At 36.9% G+C, this 21,282-nt stretch overlaps 1 protein-coding gene across 1 annotated transcript in view; it reads left to right on the forward strand.

Annotated features, from left to right (window-relative positions):
• The window catches only part of AQR (aquarius intron-binding spliceosomal factor), a 93,696-nt gene extending 72,541 nt beyond the window's left edge, over window positions 1–21,155 (forward strand). Inside the window, exons 27-35 of the mRNA XM_030318560.2 lie at window positions 937–1,074; window positions 4,630–4,701; window positions 5,790–5,977; window positions 6,685–6,856; window positions 9,030–9,200; window positions 12,670–12,755; window positions 14,041–14,215; window positions 17,288–17,401; window positions 18,860–21,155. Coding sequence (XP_030174420.1) covers window positions 937–1,074; window positions 4,630–4,701; window positions 5,790–5,977; window positions 6,685–6,856; window positions 9,030–9,200; window positions 12,670–12,755; window positions 14,041–14,215; window positions 17,288–17,401; window positions 18,860–19,171 — 1,428 coding nt within the window. The 3' untranslated portion in view covers window positions 19,172–21,155. The remainder of the gene's footprint in view (window positions 1–936; window positions 1,075–4,629; window positions 4,702–5,789; window positions 5,978–6,684; window positions 6,857–9,029; window positions 9,201–12,669; window positions 12,756–14,040; window positions 14,216–17,287; window positions 17,402–18,859) is intronic.
• Window positions 21,156–21,282: the final 127 nt, after the last annotated feature.

The raw sequence follows: 21,282 nt of genomic DNA on the forward strand, positions 1-21,282 counted from the left end.
AAAGGAAAAAATATACTTAATTCGTAATAGTAGGTGTCTTGGGAGAGGGTGGGAGAGATTTAAATAGCATACCTCTCCTGTACCTGTATTGTTTTAATTATTTAAAAAACAAACATGTTCAAAATGTTGGAAGGAAGTATGACATAATGTTCAGATTTAAAAAACTTTGTATTAGGTACTCTGCTTGAGCTTGTTTTCTCCTCACTCAGCATCTGCTGTCCATCCTCTACTCTGCTCTGTGGGGGATCCTCTGCCATGGTCAGAGGTGGGGCTGATCCTGCCCTCCCTTATCAGCTGACTTCTGGCTCGGTTCAGCCAATAAAAATGTGGCAGAAAAAGAGAAGCTAGGATATTTCTCCACCAGCTGCCTTGGATTTCATCTCTTCCATGGCTCCAGTTTCACTTGGCCTGGCTCACTGTGATTGTTCTGAATTATTCTGGTACCCCAGTCCCTGGGCTCTGACAACACTGCCTCCGTCCCTTGTCTATCCTAGCCTACGAATGGTCAGATTCTACAATGGTTCGTACTATTGCTAATCTCTGGGTTACTTCAACCATTCCCTGACTGGCTTCTCTCACCTGTGAAACCAGACCCCTGCGTTCAATTCCCTTTGTTATGAATACTTGAAATAGCTTTCATGGAGGGACCTTGAGTAAAATAATGAGATAGATGTTTTATTCAGTAATCTTATTGATACAGTAAATATTTTACATTATACAAAAACAGCCTAAATTATAGCTTGAATATCAGTTATTATTTGAACACAATTAGTATCTAATTAATAATGAATAAAATTAAGATTCATTAGGCTTAGTTTGTGATTTATTTATATTAGCTCATCAAGAATTAATTCTGATAAACTGGATTGTAGGAATGTATGCATAAAATGTGTTTATCTTCCTAACATAGTCTCTCACTGACTCCCACTCCCATAGGAATTCAGAGCTTCCGAACTGCTTCGAAGTGGACTGGACAGATCTAAATACCTTTTGGTGAAAGAAGCCAAAATCATTGCTATGACCTGTACTCATGCTGCCTTAAAACGACATGATTTAGTCAAGCTAGGTTTCAAGGTAGAGACTTAGTTCCTTAGTTCATCATCTGTTCAGTTGTTAGTGTTTTCTTTCCTCTCCTTTCTTTTCCTTTTTCCCCCTTCCTTTCTTTTACCTACGCCATTTTCCTTGAAGATTGCTTACCTCTGACTGAAGTTCACACTCAAAATTACTTAAAAACGTCTCTTCTGAAAATGATGATAACCTCGGATGTTTACATGATTAGTGTACTCTAAATCTAATTTTTCTAAGTCTACTTATTGGACCTATGGCCACTAAATAACATTATGACCATAATCGTCTAACTAAATTCTAATGTTTGTTAAGGTACATTCATCTGTTTTCACTATGTTAAAAAATCTCCAAACAGAACTAAAACCTATAAAAATAACATTTGACAATGTTTTTCACCTATTAGACATTTATATGCTTGCATTATTCATGTTTTGAGTACACATTCACTCCCAGTTATTTGTTCATTCAGTAGACGAAAAGCTTTCCATATAAGGATATGGGATCCTCATTTAGACTGTAGGATGAGCTATTAAAATGATTTCATCATATGATAAAAGACAGGAGAGTTAATGGGCACCATAGCCTGATAGCCTATGACTCATTTAAAGTAGAATGTAATAAATGAGCAGTAAATTTGAATCTGCAGGCTCTTTGTGACTTTGCTAGTGATACAGGCCTAAACTCTGATTTTAATGCAAATCATTTCACTTCTCTGAAACTGGTTTATCTGTTGTTTAAAATTAGGGTTTGTGTACTGGTTTGAATTCAAAGTTAGCAAAGCATTTGTTAATGAAAGTAACTGAGAAATTTTAAATGTTGTGAGCTCACTGGAAGGTAAGTGCTAAAAAAATTCAAGGTGATAGAAGAGTTGCTATCTTGGATGAAAAGGTTCCTCAGCTGCAAGGTAACACAAGTACGATAAATTATGAAAAGGTACTGTGAACTTACACGAGTGGTGTGAATTTACCCTTTTGCAAATTATTAGTGAGAATTTTTCACCTAAATATTTTGTTTCTGGGACTGACATTATATACTTGGGGCCCCTGGGTGGCTGTTTGTTGAGTGTCCGACCCTTGCATGATCTCACGGTCCGTGGGTTCAAGCCTGGCATGGGCTGTGCGCTGACAGGGCCCAACTTTCTTGAGAACGCTCTGCCTCTGTCTCTGCCCCTCCTGCACGCTCCCTCTCTCTCTCAAAATAAATAATTGTTAAAATTGTTAAAATTGTTAAAATAAATAAAATATGCTTTATTTGATATTAAATACTATCAGTTTAATAACAAGGGAAATGGTGCAAAATCGTAAATAACATTTTATGGTGTCTTGCAGCTTTTCATATGCATGTTCTAAAAAGCATTACTTGTAGCTTATCAAATTTTCATTAATTATTTATTTAATTGTGCTATTCGTATGTAGTTAGCATGAGTGCTAATAGTATTCCTTACATTTTTTTATATTTTCAATTTTGAAGTTTTATTTTTATTAAACTTAAACACCTGCATGTGGTTTAAACATTTAAAAACCTTATAGAGCTACTTAACATTAAGAAAGGTCAGTCCCTTACTCCCCTGATAATCAACCATTCTTTCAACTCTTTTAGTATTTCCTTTGTTCTTTCCCTTTTAGACTTTGTCATTTGACCTTGTGCTGTCCCCACGGGGACATGCATGCACAGTCATATGCTCTCTTCCTGCCTTAATATGCCCAATACGGTTATGTCATAATCTTGCTTGGTGATTAAAATCGTCTTTTACAAAGTAGAATCTATAGATATGTTTTTGGTAAGTTAAATTGCATTAGATTTTCAGTTATTTTTCAGAAAGCAGGCTCTTTAAAACATCTTTGAGCTGCTCCCACTCTTTTTCATATCATGTCTGTTATCCTGAGAGTCCATGCAGAGACTTGTGAGAAAATGTGGCTCTTGGAACTCCTCCTAAGCTCCTACAGGGATGACCTAATTAATCCTTGTAATAGGGAAATTCAGCATCAGATAGAGCTAGAGAAGACACCTATCTACATGCCTAACCCTTTAGTCATTTTCAGTAGAAAACAGTATATAATTGAACCTTAACTTTCGTCATTGGATTTCCAATGGAAATTCATCTTAGCTACTTATCTTGGACAAAAAATAGGTACAAGCAAAGTTTGGTAAAAATTAATAGCACAGAAATTATAGTACTGTATATATAAACAATACAATCCATTTAAAAGCGGAGGGTTAGTTAATCATTAAGAGTAAATATATGCTCCTACCTTCTGCCTCTCTAGAAAACAGACTAAGAGGAGAAAACTTTAAAAACACACAAAAAAAGGAACTCTAATTTGTATTTAGTGAGATTCTCAAAGAAGGTATTTTACCAATAAGACAAGGAAGGGGATGTCACACTAACAATCAGAATTAGAAGTGGAGGGGAAGGAAAGCATGTCGAGAATAGATCTAGCAGATAATTGGGCAGATGGAAGTAATCATGAAAGAAAGAAGGAAAATTCCTTATGTTGGATAAAGACTTGATTTTTCATTATTTTATAAGTGTGCAGTACTTGGCGTTACCAGAAACTGGGCTACTGGAAGGATACAGATACCAAACAAGTAAATATACAGATAGAATTACAAATTGTGATGTGCTGTAAGACAAATGGACAGAGTTCTGTGAAATCAGTTTTAGATTTGGAGGTGAGAGAAGACCTGGATAAAGTGGGTTTTAAGCTGGTACTTTAAGAATAAGAAAAAGCCAAGCAAACAAAAAAATGAGAGAATAGTATTACAGAGGGCCTGAAGTCAGAACATTTTGCCATTTCTAAGAAAATGAAATAGGTCAACATGGTTAAAGTTTAATTAGTAAGGAGAAGGGTAGGAGAGGAAGACAGAGACCAAATTGAATATAGGCCCTTATTAATACATCTCGTGCAGGCCATGTTCAGGGATTTCTTTCCTAAGACAATTAGAAGCCATTGAAGGATTTGGAACCAGTTGGTGACATGATCTGATGCCTGTTGTATCAGTGGTTTATGAGAGGCAAGCCAGGAAGGGGAAGGACTAGTAAAGAGATTTCTGGCAATAGAGAAGTGTCTTGGATTTCAGTGGTCGTGGTGGTAGAAATGGAGAGGGAGTTTTGAAGATAAAATTTCATGCTTTGGTGACAAATTGCCAGGGATACAACAGAGGTGGATTATCATGTGCTGGGTAGAATTCATAAGGGAAAAATAAATGCTCCCAAATACTACCTAGGGTAAGAGTATCAATGGAAATGACCTCATATATAATCATAATTTGATTCTTATGTAGAACTTAAAGAACAGAATTGAAAATAATTTAAGTTGATGGGCAATGCAAGAAATGATCTGTGAGATCTCCTCAAGGTAGTTGTTTATTTAGAGGACTTCCCTGAGGTCTAAGACTTGAACTAGAAAAGCAGGGGCATCATGTTTGAATAATTTGTATGATGTTATTTTTGTCTAATATTATTTGGGGTTTTTTGGCTAGTTGTTACAGTTATGGTGGTAGTTGTTTAGATTTCAAGCTGCCTTTTTGACAAGATTTCTTTTTTTCTCCCTTTCTCAGTATGACAACATTTTAATGGAAGAGGCTGCACAGATTCTGGAGATAGAAACTTTTATACCTCTTCTTCTACAGGTAGGAGGAGATTGAGGTCTGAAACAAAGAAAGTAGAGTTTGAAGAATTCCGGGGGGCAGTGTCAAAAAGCTACACAGTTTTGGGGTGCTAATTGCCATAATTACATATTCTCTTTAACTTCATTATGGTTGCTAATCTATTTTAAGGCTATAAACTTCCTTTAATCTGTTCAGTGGTTATTTAGTAGTTTGTTTTGTTTCCGGGAGTACTATTTAAAAATTCATAGTTTATCTTTAAGTTTTGAAAAGGCTTAGTAATTTTAATCAAGAAAATTACATTGTTATGCAGTTTGGAGGGTAGATGAGCTATTTTTTCATTTCTTTTGTTAGAGTTGTTTCTAGAATTGTTTTTGATGTTCACTGAGTACATTGCTTTTCTTTATTTTATGCCTAAATTTTTTTAGCCAACTGATGATGTTTAAGAATGTTTCTTACTGTACCATAGTCTTTACTATGGAAGAATTAAAAACAAAATGTGGAATCCCAATTTAAGAATAAAGACTGCTTTAATTCATAGATAAATTGGGTTCTAAAAGTTGTTTTATAAGCCAAATTATTTTGGACTTGGAATGCATTTTATCAGGGTATGTTTCAAGGAACAAGGAGAGCTATAAAGCAGGAAATGGAAGTAATACTGTGGGAAATATTAAAGACATAATTTTTACTGCTTTGGAGGTTTTCAGAACTGGTTCTCGGCGTAATTGTGATATGAGGTGTCTACTCTGACATCCTTCCATTTCCCTTTTTGGGCATCTGTTTCTTTCTGTGTACCCTTTGCTTAATTCTGACCAGAGTCTTCCAGACCTCTTTGGATTGCCCTACCTGGTAAGCAGAGTTAATTTCATGCTTGCCTTCTCAATCCTTCCACCCTCCCTCACCCACTGTGAGCCACGAGGGTGATGGCACCTGTTTGTGGCTCACAAGTCATTCTGTACATTTGCCAGATGTCTCTCTGTGAAGCTGGTGAATGAGAATTAGTAAGCTAATAAAGCTGTTTTGTAAATAGCACTCTTGTATGATAAATTGGAGACTAATAGGATAATATATTAATCAGAGTATTTTGTCATCTCCTCACTTTTCATTTCTAGAATCCTCAAGATGGTTTTAGCCGACTGAAACGCTGGATTATGATTGGTGATCATCACCAGTTACCTCCAGTCATTAAGAATATGGCCTTTCAGAAGTATTCAAATATGGAGCAGTCTCTGTTCACTCGCTTTGTCCGTGTTGGAGTTCCTACTGTGGACCTTGATGCTCAAGGGCGAGCCAGAGCAAGGTAAAGGAGCCTTAAGTATTCCCTGTTTAAGGACCCCTGTTCCATAATCCAAGTATTTGATAGCATATTCTGTAGAGACTCTAGTATTCCCAGCTGTCTAGGAACTTGGCATCTACAAATCTGAAAGTGCCTGTATTGCCTTTTGCGTGGTATGTGAACTAAGTTATTTCCTGCACTTCGTTCACTAAGATTAATGTATGTGATTTGTGAACTGAGGGCTTCTTTTCTCTGTCACTTTCAATGTCTTTATGCCCCCATTAACTGTATGCCCCATATTAAGTGTAAGATATACAGTTAATATCATTTTGAAATCTAAAGCAAAAGGTAAACAAGGAAAACACACCAGTTCTTATTTATATTGAGTATATAGGCCCCATCTCATAATTACCTCAAAATATTCCTCAAGTTACAGGCTCTTCCCTGATTTTTTTTCCTGGTTTTTTAATTTAAGGATTAAAGATAACATTTACCTCAGAATACACAATAGAGCTTCATCTCTATAGTATCATCAAGTCTTCTGACCTTTGGTTGCTTGAAGCAGGGAGGCAAAGTTGAAAAAGCATTATTGCTAAAACGATGAGAGCAAAATGGTTAACATGAGAATTAAAAGGAAGAGCACAGTTCCTTAGGAACCCCCTTATGTATATTAGAAGAAGATTTTACATTATTAACGTTTCCTGTTTGGGGTGGGATTTGTCTTTCGGAAGCTTGTGTAACCTCTACAACTGGCGATACAAGAATCTGGGAAACTTACCCCACGTACAGCTCTTGCCGGAGTTTAGTACAGCAAATGCCGGCTTGCTTTATGACTTCCAGCTCATCAATGTGGAAGATTTTCAAGGAGTGGGAGAGTCTGAACCTAATCCTTATTTTTATCAGGTAAGAAAAAACATAAATTTTTTAGGTTTATTTTGCATTTGCCTAGCTGAATTACTACCTAAATCAGTGATACCGAACCATTTGGCTAGCCATTGAAAAAAGGAAAACTAGGTCCCTACCTCATACACAACACAAAAATTTCAATTTCAGATAAAGATACATCAAAGAAAAGAAAGTATAAACACACTAGAAAGAAGAAAATACTGATGAATACGTAATGTTGGGATGAGAAAGGCCTTAAGCTCGTTACCAAAAGTAGACGTCATAAAGAAAAATATTGATTGGAGACAAAATTTATTTTTAAGATTTAACAAATTGTGGATTTGAATTCTGAACATACATACAGAACTCCTGTAAGTCACCTTTTAAAATAATCAACACCCAAACAGACAAAGGCAGTAAGGACAAGAATATTGTGTTTCACACAAAAAAAGAGATTCGTAGCAGCTATAAGTTACCGGACCATATTTTCACCTCCAGTAATACTCAGCATGGAGTTTGGTTTGCAGAAATTCTATATTCATGCAATGCTAGTAGGAAAACAGTTTGGTGAACTGTCAGTATGTATTAAAAGCAGTGTTCTCACTCTAAGGAATTTATCCTAAAAAATTATTGGACAAGTTTGCAAAGACTTCTATGCTAAGATATCTATCATATCTTTTTTCTTTTACTGCATAGTATTTTAGAAAAGAGAAACAACCTAAATATCAGTGGGGAGTAATTACATTATTACCTATTTCATATAATGAAATAATGAATAGGCATTAAGAATCCTAAGATTATAACTTTGTTTACTGACAGGGAAAATGTTTATGCTATATTAAATGAAAAAAGTCAGGTTTCAAAATACGTTGTATAGGATCCCATTTTATTTTTATTTTTATTTATTTATTTTTTTTAAGTGATAGTAATTGTTTTTTAATGTTTATTTATTTTTGAGAGAGAGACAGAGCATGAGCAGGGGAGGGGCAGAGAGAGAGAGAGGGAGACGCAGAAACCAAAGCAGGCTCCCGGCTCTGAGCTGCCAGCACAGAGCTTGACCCAGGGCTCCAACCCTTGAACCAATAGATCATGACCTGAGCCGAAGTCAGATGCTCAACCCACTGAGCCACCCAGGCGCCCCCCCCCCCCATTTTATTTTTAAAGAGGATCAACAAAACATAGGAGTGTATACAGATAATCTATATTAAAGATCCAGCAGCATATACATCAAAAGATTTTACCTATGTTAGAGCTGATGTTTAGATAAATGTAGTTACTATCAGTACAGACAACAGATTTACAGTCATGTAGCTTCTCTTCCCTCCTGTCTTCCAAAGAACTAGAAAAGTTAAATGAAAGAGGTAACTCAAGCTGTGAGTGTAACCCAGAATCAGAATATAAATGATTTTTCTGAAGGTCTTCCAGAATTTTCCTTTTGCCTTTACATGAAATCCAGCTTCTTGTCTTCCTCTTTTGATTTTCATGTTGTGTTTTATGTTCTCATTTTACTTTTTTCTGTCTTCTAATGCTTTTGATTTAGTCGCTACTGAACTGTACAAAGCTTTGGGTTCGCTTCCTTGCTTTCGGATTCAGCTTAGCATAAATGTAAGCCAGACTGACCAATTTGAGGCCGCATTCTCTTCTCACTTTAAAGTGGTCTGGTAGAGGTGGCAACCATAAGAAGAGACCAAACATAAAACACACAAGGAAATACTAAGGAAAAAGGAGAAAACATTGCACCCCAATTGAGAGTCCACCTCAGTACTATTAGATGCATATGCTATTAGACTGGATTTTTCTGCTGGCTTCTTAGATGGTTACCTTGCTCCTTTGTGTTACTATTTCATTCATACCTACAGTTGCAGTGTATTGTAGCAGAGTATTATTGATCTTTATTATGATTGTGGTGGTCCCAGAAATATTAAGCCATTAAGTTGGTAACTTATTTTATGATTATTCCATATATCACTGATATATTCCAAATATCAAAGAGAAATAATTGCCATATACTCTTTATCATTATTAATCTAGGATAGAGTTATCCCTCAGTTTTACAGAAGGTATTCAGTTATCCAAGTTAATGTCACTTCTTGAATTGTAATAAATCAACAGTTGTGCCAGTTTGCCATTCTTTCTGTAAAACTGAAATGAAAGGAAATAAAGACATAATCTGTTTATGTTTACATTACAGAATCTTGGAGAAGCAGAATATGTAGTGGCACTTTTTATGTACATGTGTTTACTTGGTTACCCTGCTGACAAGATCAGTATTCTAACAACATATAATGGGCAAAAGCATCTTATTCGTGACATCATCAATAGACGATGTGGAAGCAATCCATTGATTGGAAGACCAAATAAGGTAATTTTATGAACATTATATGTTCTCTTATTCATCATGTTGGCAAGTGGAAAAATTTGTATTTATTATGAGTTATTTATATTGTTCTACTTTGTCTCTTTGCTTTCTCCTTTCATGATGTGAGAAAATGAAATAATGGGAACTATAAATAATTCTTTGGCAGTCCTAGCTGAGATTGTTGTTGGTTTACTGTGAACTTCTGTCTCAACTATCACATTAAAGATTTTTGTTGGTGATAATCAGAAGTAAATGATCCTAAAACTTTTTGTTGGTAAAATGAAGGACAATGAAATGACGTTATTTATGTACCGTTATAATAGAAATAGAAATTATAGAACTTCTTAGCAACGTGGATGGAACTGGAGAGTTATGGTAAGTGAAATAAGCCATACAGAGAAAGACAGATACCATATGTTTTCACTCTTATATGGATCGTGAGAAACTTAACAGAAACCCATGGGGGAGGGGAAGGAAAAAAAAAAAAAAGAGGTTAGAGTGGGAGAGAGCCAAAGCATAAGAGACTCTTAAAAACAGAACAAACTGAGGGTTGATGGGGGGTGGGAGGAAGAGGAGGGTGGGTGATGGGTATTGAAGAGGGCATTTTTTTGGGATGAGCACTGGGTGTTGTATGGAAACCAATTTGACAATAAATTTCATAAAAAAAAACATTTTGACAAATTGCATTTCATCAAAATTGAAATCTTCAAAAAGGAAAAAAGAAATTATAGAACTTTTTATTTTGTTATTTTGCAAAGGTATAATTTGTACTGCTTTTTACTGTATGTGTGTGGGAGAGTGTTTTTTCTTGAGAATCAGAGAAGATTGTAAAGTACCATCAGACCTGACGATTATTTTTATACTTTTTAAGTTTTTTATGTGGCATGGAGTAATATCAAATAAATATGAAGACACTTGATTATATCAATAAAGGGCTGAAAGTTAAGGATAACAAATATATTACTAATGATGAAATTAAGACCTTGGTTGTAAACATGGCTATATCAAAGTGCTTTCACTTTTTCTTGGAAATCATCCAAGAGTAACAGGAAAATGGAAGGAGAAGACAAACTCCATTGTTAGGGAGATGACATAGATCAGGTGACCAAGAACAGAAAGAAAATGTGGGAAGAAGAGAATTTAGGGGACCAGTCTTGAAAGCACTTTCTGAAGGTGAGTGGCACACTCTGAAGTGTAAGAGCCACCTTCTTATTACTCAACAATAGATGTGGAAATTAGAAGTGTTCCTGGTCCCAGATTGGTTCAAAGAAGCCTTCATGTTCGCCAAAAAGTAGACTTGTCTCTACAGCAGCAGAGGAAATGAGAACCTTCTGTTGTGAAAATGCAGCCTTTAGGAAACTGTCCAGCTCACCCCAGTTTAACCTCTTGCACATAGCTAATCCAAGAAACCCACTTATTCAGTGATGAAAGAGTCAGACAAAGGAACCTAGCACATAGCATACTGACAAGACGTTTGCTTCAGATAACGCGTTGTCCTGGAACAGATGAAAACATCAAATACATATTTGGCAGTGGATTTTAAAGTGCTTAATAAAGTAATCATTTCTGTGAGGGAAGGCTACAAAGCACAGAAATGGAAGAACTCAGGAAGAGATGAAATGTGAGCTGGAAGAAAATAAAACAAAAACCCAGAAATGGAGACAGTTGAAAAGAGTACAAGGACACACCGGCCACTCCATAAGGAATGTGGAGCGTGGAAGTGAGAAACTAATAGCTTTGAAATACAGAGAGTTGAGAAGTAGAACATCGGTATCTGAGTCCTTTTATTATTTATAACACAAAAACTTAACTGAAATAATAGAAGAAAGTTACTCTCTCTCACACAAGAAGACAAAAATGGAATGGCTCCAGGGTTGGGTTACAGAAATGACTCCATCATGTCATCAAAGACCAAGATTCATTCCATCCTTCTGCTCTGCCATTCTCAGTGTGTGAACCCATTTCTCAGACAAGGTCTCCACATGGTCAGGTTGGGAACACATTTCCAGGGATTATATCCACATGTAAGAGCAAAGGACTTAAATCCAAAATATAAGAACTCTTGTGACAGTCATTGTTAAATAAAGACAACCCAATACAAAATTGGCAAATGAATAGGTACTTCATGCAGGAAGACATAGGAATGGCCCATAAGCACATGAAAAATGCTTACCATCATTCATTGTCAGGGAAATACAGATTAAAACTACAATGACACACCAAGTAGATTGGCTAAAATTGACGAGGTTGACAGTATACCAAGTGTCGGCAAGGATGTGAAACTGGAATTCTGAATCTGGAACATTGCTGGTGGATGTGTAAAGTGGCACAGCACCTTTGGAAAACATTTTGACAGTTTCTCGTGAAGTTAAACATACACTTACCATACAACTCAGCAATTTCACTCCTAGATAGTCATTCAAGAGCAATGAAAACATGTTCACAAATATACTTATACATGAACTGCAGCTTTATTCAAGGTAGCCCCAAACCAAATGCAAACTGCTGCAGCCCCTGTGGAAAACAGTAAGGAGGTTCTTCATAAAATTAAAAATAGATCTACCCTATGATCCAGCAATCGCACTACTGGGTATTTACCCAAAGAATATAAAAACACTATTTCAAAGGGATATACGCACTTAGGTACAATAGCCGAGATACGGAAGCAGCCAAAGTGTCTGTGGATTGATGATAAAGAAGATGTGTACACACACATACACACACACACACACACACACACACAGTGGAATATTACCCATTAAAGAAATAATGAAATCCTGCCATTTGTAGCAACATGGTTGGAACTAGAGAGTACCATGCTAAGGGAAATAAGTCAGAGAAAGACAGACACCATATGATTTCATTCATGTGGAGTTTAAAAAACAAAACAAATGAGCAAAGGAGGGGGAAAAAAGAGTGACAAATTAAGAAACACTTCTAATTATAGAGAACAAACTAATGGTTACCGGAGAGGAGGAGGGTGAGGGAATGGGTTAAATAGGTGATAGGGATTAAGGAGTACTCTTGCAGTGGTGAGCACTGCGTGATGTGTAGAATTCTGAAATCACTGTGCTGTACACCATTAAATCTTAAGTGAGCATGCTAGGTTATGTTGCTGGGCATCAAACTGGTATATCAGGTAATAAGATAAACAGGACCTGTGTCCATGGACTTGGGTCGTCTAGTGGGGGAAGACTGTTAATTCTACAGATAGTTACTTCGTTGTCAGCAGAGGTAAAGATGAGTGCTGTAAGTGTAAATAACATGGGGACATAGTCTAATCTGGTTCCTGAGATTTATTTCATAGTGTTCATCAACTGTTTTTCTCAATTCCAAGTATATGATCATGTTTCTCTTGGGATTATTCTAATGATAAGATTTTTGTGCTGGCATATGATTTAAATGATCTCTCTAAAGTCTTGTTATGGTGCGTTTGAAAAGATACCATATTTTCCATTTTTTTTCTCCCTAGGTGACGACTGTTGACAGATTTCAAGGTCAACAGAATGATTATATTCTTCTTTCTCTAGTACGAACCAGGGCAGTGGGCCATCTGAGGTACATAAGGAAAAATGTTTATATTATTAAACTTTACTGTCTGCTTCAATTTTGAACTTCTGTAGCTAAGTGGCTTTAAATTTTTTTAAGTTTAAAGTATAATTAATTGGTATGGCAGCTTTTGGTTTGGCAGCTTTTTGTTGGAGTGTAACAATATCAGATTCTTTATATAGTTAACTATTGTCATTGCATCTGAATTTTTTGAATCTTTAATATATTTAGTACATTTACTTTTTAATCTTCAGTAGCAGAGACAGAATTTTATTATAAAATCTTAATATATGATGTTTTTTGGAAACAGTGTCAGAAATTAAAAGAGTTAAGAAGGTGGTAAAAATAGTCTTCAGAGTACATTTCTCATTGCATAGGATTTCTGACTTTTTCCTCACACAGTCTTTCAGCCTCACTGTTAGAGGATAAAGGAACCATTTGTTCTCCCAGGATTAAGAATTGTCAAAACAAACAATAATCTATTTTTATCATTTATTGTGATGTATTTATGTGCTACAGAATTATGGGAATAATACCTTCTTGTTACAAAGCAGCCATTTAGTTTTGTGTAAACTTTTATCTCATATGACTTAGTGGCAAAAACTATAATGAGAGTTCATTTTATTATTTTATTTGGTGGATATAAAGAAAAAATTCTCCAAGCTCTCATAATGTTGTCATTTAAGTCAAAATCTGCTTGGAGCTTAGCCCCGCTCATCAGGTTCCATTAGACTGATAACTTTTATGTAAGAGTAAACAAAGATGTAATTTTCAAGAAATTGTTTCAGAATTATTGCATTCTAAAATAGTTTGTTTTTGCTTATTTATAGCTACTGTCTAAATACGGCATCATCATGATTTACATAATTAAAATGTCTCCAAAACTCACAGTATGAATACATGAATACTGCCTCGTTCAGTCTCCACCTTTTTTTTATTACTGTCTAGTGCTTTTGTCTTTTTCACATTCTTAAGACGTGACTTCTTGTACCATAATACTACTATAGCTACTTAGATCTTTTAATCAGTGCATTGGTCATGATACCCCCCTCACAAAAACAAAAACATGGAGGTCAGTGATAAAGCATTAACTTTACTTGGTTTAACTAGTCACATGACACTGATTAACTTAATGTTTATCCTATTAAGTTTTTAAGAAGCTTAACTTTTTATTGCTATAGCTGAACAGAAATAATGAGTGGGATATGTTAAAAAAAACAAAACAAGAAAACAAGCTGCATACTTATGTTATTAATCTTGAACTATGTTAATTAATTTTGTTTGTTTTCCAAAGGGATGTCCGTCGCTTGGTGGTGGCCATGTCTAGAGCCAGACTTGGACTGTATATCTTCGCAAGAGTATCCCTCTTCCAAAACTGTTTTGAGCTAACGCCAGCTTTTAGCCAGCTCACCGCCCGTCCACTTCATTTGCATATAATTCCAACAGAACCTTTCCCAACCAGTAGAAAGGTAGGACTCTTTCTTCATTGTATAGAGCAGTGCTCTTTTACAGATGATCACAGTAGCTAGGAACATCATCACATAGATCATCCGATCACTGGTTTAGAGCGCTCCTTACACTGTGGAACTGAATTAGATTTTCTGTGCAAAATAACAATACATGCAAACATTGAGTACTCACTAGGTATCAGGCAGTGAGTTCTTTACATGCATGATCTCACTTCATCTAATAGTCCTTTTCAGTAAGGCTTCTTATTAACTCCATTTTACAGATGAGGAAGCTAAGGGTTAGCAAAGTTAAGTAGTTTGGTCATGCATCTCATAGATGGAGAATCCAAGATTTGAAAACCCAGGCAGTGTAACTCCAGAGTCCTCCTTGTTAATCACTGTACTGTACTGCCTCTCTTCAGCTTTTTAAGGAGAACTTAACTAATTACTTGATAACAGAGTAATAAATGGTTTAGCTCTTGGAGAACCCTTTCTTACCTACATTTTTGGAGAATGTCGGAGGGAATAGCACATACACTTAACAAAGGACATGCTCAGAAATGTCATTGCCTCCTCATCGCTGCTACTGTTGTTAAACCCCTCATCTTTGCTCCCCTTTTCCACCCCCACCCCAAAAGGTGACCAGTCCCTTTAATTTCTGGTTTATGCTTCCTACATTCCTTTTGCATAAAGGAGCAAATAACCTGATTATTTTTTTATATTGTTTTCTTTCTTACATAAAGGTTAGCATACTCATTAATCTTTAGGTTGTGACTTTTGAGCTTTGCATTTTTCATTTAATGCAATGTCTTAGAGATCCATTTGGGTTTTAAATAAAGCTGTTTTCAATGTTCACAGTACACTTATTTGCCCCCCCCACTCCCCCTTTTGAAGAAAAGATTAAATGCTGTGTGTTTGTTTTATAATAAGGCTGAGTACTTTTTTTTTAACTGCATTTTTTTTTTTTTTTTTAAAGCAATGTTTCTGTAGAGGAATAGAAGGATGAGGGTGGAATGATATGAGGGGGTGGAGTCATGTAAAGCCTTGAATGTCAGCCTCTGAAGTCTGGACACAATCCTATGGCTCTGAACTTCTCATTCTTTTGTGGGCTGATTATTAAACAGGCAGATTCCTAACACAAGGTCTGAGGCAGTCTTTTTATCCAAAGGCTGCAGGGACACACCTGGAGACACGTGGAGGAGATCAGGCAGTACCAATGAACAGAAGGCTTAAAAACTAGTGCCTTACCCAACACCATGGAGTCAAGCCCTTGGGGGACTACCTGAGAGCATCTCCCCACCTTCTGCTCAAGAGATGAGTGTTGGAGGCGGGCGGGGCTGTGCCACTAGTGCTGCATCTCAGAAGAGGCAGCTCCCAGCAGAGCCACCAGAAAATAAGCAAACAAACAAAAACAAAACAAACAAAAAGCCTTCCATGTTGTAAAGGTAGTATTTCATAGTTGTAACAGCATGGCGGTCTTGGCACACAGAAGTGGAGACCATTGCAGAAAGTGACCATTATCAAAAGAACACCTACTTGCATGTAATACTACCGTCCTGCTTAATTCTGAGAAATACCATTTAATACACTTCGTATTTCTGACGTTACATGCCTTGATTTGTTACTTTATGGTAAAATTTTTTACCTTTATAGTCTTCTGAATTGCTGCTACAGTGAGAAAGGGTGAGACTTTATAAAATATTTTAGAGTTGACTATAAATAGGAAAGTTGTTCATCTTTATTCTAGGATGGTTTAGGAAGAAATGCACATTTTTTATTGTCTTCATGCTTTACCACTTTAGAGCAGTATTTTTCAGATTTTTGTGGGAAACGACTGCATCAGAATCACCTCATTCTGTGTCAGACCTACTGAATCTGGGATTCCCACAATTTAAGTCTCCCCCAAAGAGTTCTCAGATACCACAAAATTTGCACTTTAGACTAGCATTTGACCATATGCTTTATTAGGGAAAAATTTCTTGAATATTCACCCTTATGACTAACAAGTCTATATATTAAATACCAGTAATATTAGCTTCTTTTTAGAAAAACAAAAATAGGAAAAATAGGTTTAATATTTTCTTTCTGAATAAAATTGAAAATTGCCTTTGTTGCATACAAAGTATCAGAGACAATACTTTAGACAATGTTGATTTTTCTTTCTATTCAACTGATCATTTATCTCTTACTCTTCTGCATGAATTAGACCAAAACTCATAAATTTTACTTACCAACCTGAAATTGTATTATAAGGTAGTAACTCTTAGCTTTCTTCTAGTCTCTTTTACTAAATTTAAATTGAATCACTTTCTCTTTCTGAAGTCCTTATTGGACTCTCACACTTAACATCTTTTTTTTTTTTTTTTAATCTTTTATTTATTTTTGAGAGAGAAGGGAGGACAGAAGATCTGAAGCAGGCTATTTGCTGAGAGCAGCAAGCCTGATGTGGGGCTTGAACTCACAAACTGCAAAATCATGACCTGAGCCAAAGTTGGATGTTCAATCGACTGAGCCATCCAGGCGCCCCAGTCACTCACACTTGTTTCTTAATATCCTGTGACTATTCTTGTCCTTCTTGTCCTTTTTTTTTTTTTAAATAAGATAGAGAAAACATGAGCGAGAGGCAAAGGGAGAGAGAGAATCCTAAGCAGGCTCCATAACCAGGGAGGAGCCCAACCTGGGGCTTGATCCCATGACCACAAGATTATGACCTGAATGGAAATCAAGAGTCAGACATTTGGGGCACCTGGGTGGCTCAGTTGGTTAAGCATTTGACTTCAGCTCAGGTTATGATCTCACGATTTGTGAGTTTGAGCCCTGCATTGGGCTCTGTGCTGACAGCTCAGAGCCTCAAGCCTGCTTCAGGTTCTGTCTGTCCCCCTCTCTCTGTCCCTCCCCCTTCATGGTCTGTCTCTCTCTCTCAAAAGTAAACATTAAAAAAAAAAAAGAAAAGACAAAGAGTTGGACACTTAACCCATGTTCTTATGTCCTCCAAACCCTAGTGCTTATACATAAGACATGGGCTTCTAGAATGTTCGCTTTTAGCATATTAACTTTCTTACTGTACTTAACTTTCTTTTTGCCTTCTTCTAGAATGGAGAGAGGCCATCTCATGAAGTACAGATAATAAAGAATATGCCCCAGATGGCAAACTTTGTATATAACATGTACATGCATTTGATACAGACCACACATCATTATCATCAGGTGAGTTTTCTCAAAATTCAGTCTTATTTTTTTTTGTTGTTGTAGAAAGAATCTTTGCCTTTGTAGATTATACCTTTAAAGTACTTGATTGCTGTAGGAAAACAGCTAAACCAAACAGGGTTGTTGTTATTCATGTAACATCCATTTATTTAAAGTTTATTTATTTTGAGAGAGAGATTTAAAAACACCTTTATGTGGATAGAATTTGGCAAACAATAAGTTCTACATATTTAAGTATATAATTCAGTATGTTCTGACATATGTAAATACCTGTGAACCCATCACTGCAATCAAGATAATGAACATACTAATTATTTCCAGAAGGTTCCTAGTGCCCCTTGGTAACCCCTCTCATCTTTCACCGGTCCCTTTCCCACCTTCTCCAGGCCCCCAGGGATCGTCCTGTCAATCGGTATACTGTCGTATTCTTTTTATTGACAAATAATGTTCCATTGTATGGATGTACCAAGTGTACCCGTTGACCTGTTGCTGGACAGTTGGGTTCTTTCCAAGTCTGGCTATTACAAATAAAGCTGCTGTGAACATTCTTATACAAATCTTTGTATTTTCTTTTGGGTAAATTCCTTAGGAGTAGAATGGCTGAATAATGGAGTGAATATGTGTTCAACTTTTAAAAAAATTTTTTAAGTTTATTTGTTTATTTTGAGACAGAGAGCGTGAGTAGGGGAGGGGCAGAGAGAGAGGGAGAGGATCCCAAGCAGGCTCCATGCACAGAGCTTGACGCGAGGCTTGAACTCACCAACTGTGAGATCATGACCTAAGCTGAAATCAAGAGTCCAATGCTTAATCAGCTAAGCCACCCAGGTGCCCCTATGTGTCCAACTCTTTAAGAAACTGCCAATCTGTTTTTACAAAGTAGTTGCACCATATTGCCAGCAGCAGCGTGTGAGAGCTGTAGCTGCATATCTTCACCCACACTTGTCATGGTTGGCCTTTTTCATTGTAGCTGTTCTAAAGGGAAGGCTAAGCATGTGGAGCTGCTCCAGTGTTCTGGTAGAGTGAGACAGAAGCTTTGTACCATGCTGTTCCCTCTTGGCCATGGTTTTGTCTGAAGGCTTGGTTCCTCCCCTCACATGGCTCCTTGATTAAAGTTGGCCCTTTCTTGAGCTGTTGTCGGTCAGTCCTAACGAGCCAGTGTTTTTGCAGAAGTGTTATAGCAGATATTTTTGCTTTTTAGCTTTTTTAAGCTTATCAATTTTTATATTATTTTCTTCTCTGAAGATTTAATATGTACTTTGATCTTTGGAGTCAGGAAGACCTAGGCCATTGTCATCAGAGTTGTTACGTTTGTATTATAAAATGGCCAGGAGTGTTTTGGAAAACTCTAGATTGAACGATATCTATTAAGAAAATAACATTAATGTGAGAGTTTAGCTTTGTAAGCCAGTGTTTTTCTTTCATTTGAGTTCATATTGATGTTTTTTTTTTTTTCATTAGACTTTATTACAGCTACCACCTGCTATGGTTGAAGAAGCTGAGGAAGTTCAAAGTCAGGAAACAGAACTAGAAATAGAAGAAGAGGCCAATCCTCCCCAGGCTGATCTGTCCAGTCTCACAGATGCCAGCTCCAGTCAAGAATCCTCAGCCTCTCAGACTGGGACCACCCCCGATCACACAGGAGCTAGTTCCAATCCAGAAGCTGTCCCTCCTGTGTCTGATACCACTGTTTCTATGGCAGGACCTGCAGCTGTACCAGCAGAGGCTAACGCCCCCCAGCATGTCACACCTGCCTCAGAAGAGACCAAGTAGCCCAACTGTAGCCTTTCTTAGGGAGGACATTTCATTCATAAAGTCTAACTAAAGCTGCTTTTTGTATTTTATATTTGCTTCTGCTATTTTAAGGGTACTAATTAATGTTAAGTCCTTATTTTTGTTAATTGATCTCCGTGCTTGTCTTCTTGGATATGTTTAAAAGAAAATTGTATGTGTGTATGAGCAACTTCAGTTTCATTTCTTCAGTCAGAAGGGCAAATAGCCATTCCTTTGATGTTTTTATGATTAACCAAATATATCTTATTCATACCTACATTAAAGAATTTGCTATAGAATATATAAGACATACTTTACATTTTCAGTGAACTTCTCTAAAGAAGGGGATCAAATACACTGAAATCAACCATAAGCACCCTTAAGAAAGTGTTCAAATTGGGGAGGAAGTTGTTTCTTCTGTTATAGTATCAGATACTCAAATTGTGATTCCTTTTTTCTTACCTTTCTTGGCTGTCTTCTTGATGTAAAGGCATTAACAGCCATAGATAGGTCTAGATTTCTCTGATCAAAGAGGCTACATGTATTTCCTGCCCCAAAGTCTCATAATGTATTGGAACCACCTAGAGTGTCTGTTCATTCTTGGGGCCACTCTTGACCTGATAAATCTGAATCTCAGGGTTAGGACTGGGTATTTGTATTTTAGCAAGTGTTCCTAATGTTTGAGTTGCTGGCAGAGTGGCATCAAATCAAGCTGGTAAGGCTGAGCCAGGGTATGTCATTCAGCTGAGCAAGAATATCTGGCAAATCCGTCTGGGCAGGAAGAAAGATCCAGAGTCTGGGCAGTGAAAGTCAGTGAACCCAATTCCCCTATATAGGATAGAATTCTCACAATGCAGAGGTTCTGAATCTTCTGCCCTGTTTAGTTTTCTTGGTAGATAACCAGCCACAAGGAGACCTTAAGGTAAAATGTGCTCTAGATTTGGGAGGGCAGAGTAGGACCTTGCTACTCAAGTGTGATTTGCAAACTAGAAGTATCAGCATCCACTGAACCTTGTTAAAATTGCAGCAGTGTGGACTCTACCCCAGATCTATTAAATGTGAATCAGCATTTCAGCAAAGTGTCCAGGGGATTTATATGCGCTTTGTAGTTTGAGAAGCATTGTTCTGAGGTTACTATACTGTCCTCAATGTGAATGAAAGGTAGAGTAGATTCTGTGATGGTAAAATTAATAGTGTGACTGATGTTTTCTGACATGGGACCTCTGCTTATGAAGTTTCCTGGGCGTGGTGGCCAGAAGAGAGATGAATAAGGTAGGGAGAACTTGCCTACTACTTCTCTTCCCCATTTAGATGTCTGCTAGAGTGGCTAATGGGGAGCATTTCCCCCAAAGTATCCCCTCTGGTGCATCTACCTAAAGGTTTGACCATGTACAAAGAACCTTTGAGGAAATAGGCAAGAACCTCACACTGCCACTGAAATGCTTCTAATCCTGACATATTGAAGGAATGAACTCTTATAAAGAAATTAAACCAAGAAAGTCATGTTAATGATTTTTTGACTGACTAGTGTTTGCTCAACTCTCCCAGGCTGTGGTGGAGATGAGTCAGACTCTCCTACTACACGGTGTCTTCCTTCATCAGAACACAAGAAAAGGAAAGGGAAGGGATGATGAGGGGAAGGAAACGCCAAGGAAACTATACTGGAAAATCTTTGTCTATTTGTTATCAGAGTAAGGAATGAGCCAGATAGTCTGTTACATAATTTCTCTGATTATAGGAATTTGGAAGCAGGTGTTGTGGTCATCTGTATGAGGAATAGGACTCACAGAATTACTTTCATCTGTGAATATCTAGTATCAGGCTAAGCAAGAGAGAAAGAAGCTTTACTGTATTACTGTGTTTAATGGAAAAGATTGATGTTTCTGTCTACCTGTTAGAGGATATGAATCATGATACCTGCAACCAGAATAAGCAAACTGTTGGGCTGCTTTCTCATGAAGTAAACCATTTTGCAAACACTATATATCACTCTGTCTAGCTAGTGACTTACTTTTTTCTCTGCTGCCTGATTTTCAGTCACGCTAAAAAGAAAATTTAACTGGAAGATGGGTGAATCCTTTGCCTTTGTCAAAGGAATTTTAGAAGGGATA

This window comes from Lynx canadensis, chromosome B3 (assembly GCF_007474595.2).
Source record: "Lynx canadensis isolate LIC74 chromosome B3, mLynCan4.pri.v2, whole genome shotgun sequence".
NCBI lineage: Eukaryota > Metazoa > Chordata > Mammalia > Carnivora > Felidae > Lynx > Lynx canadensis.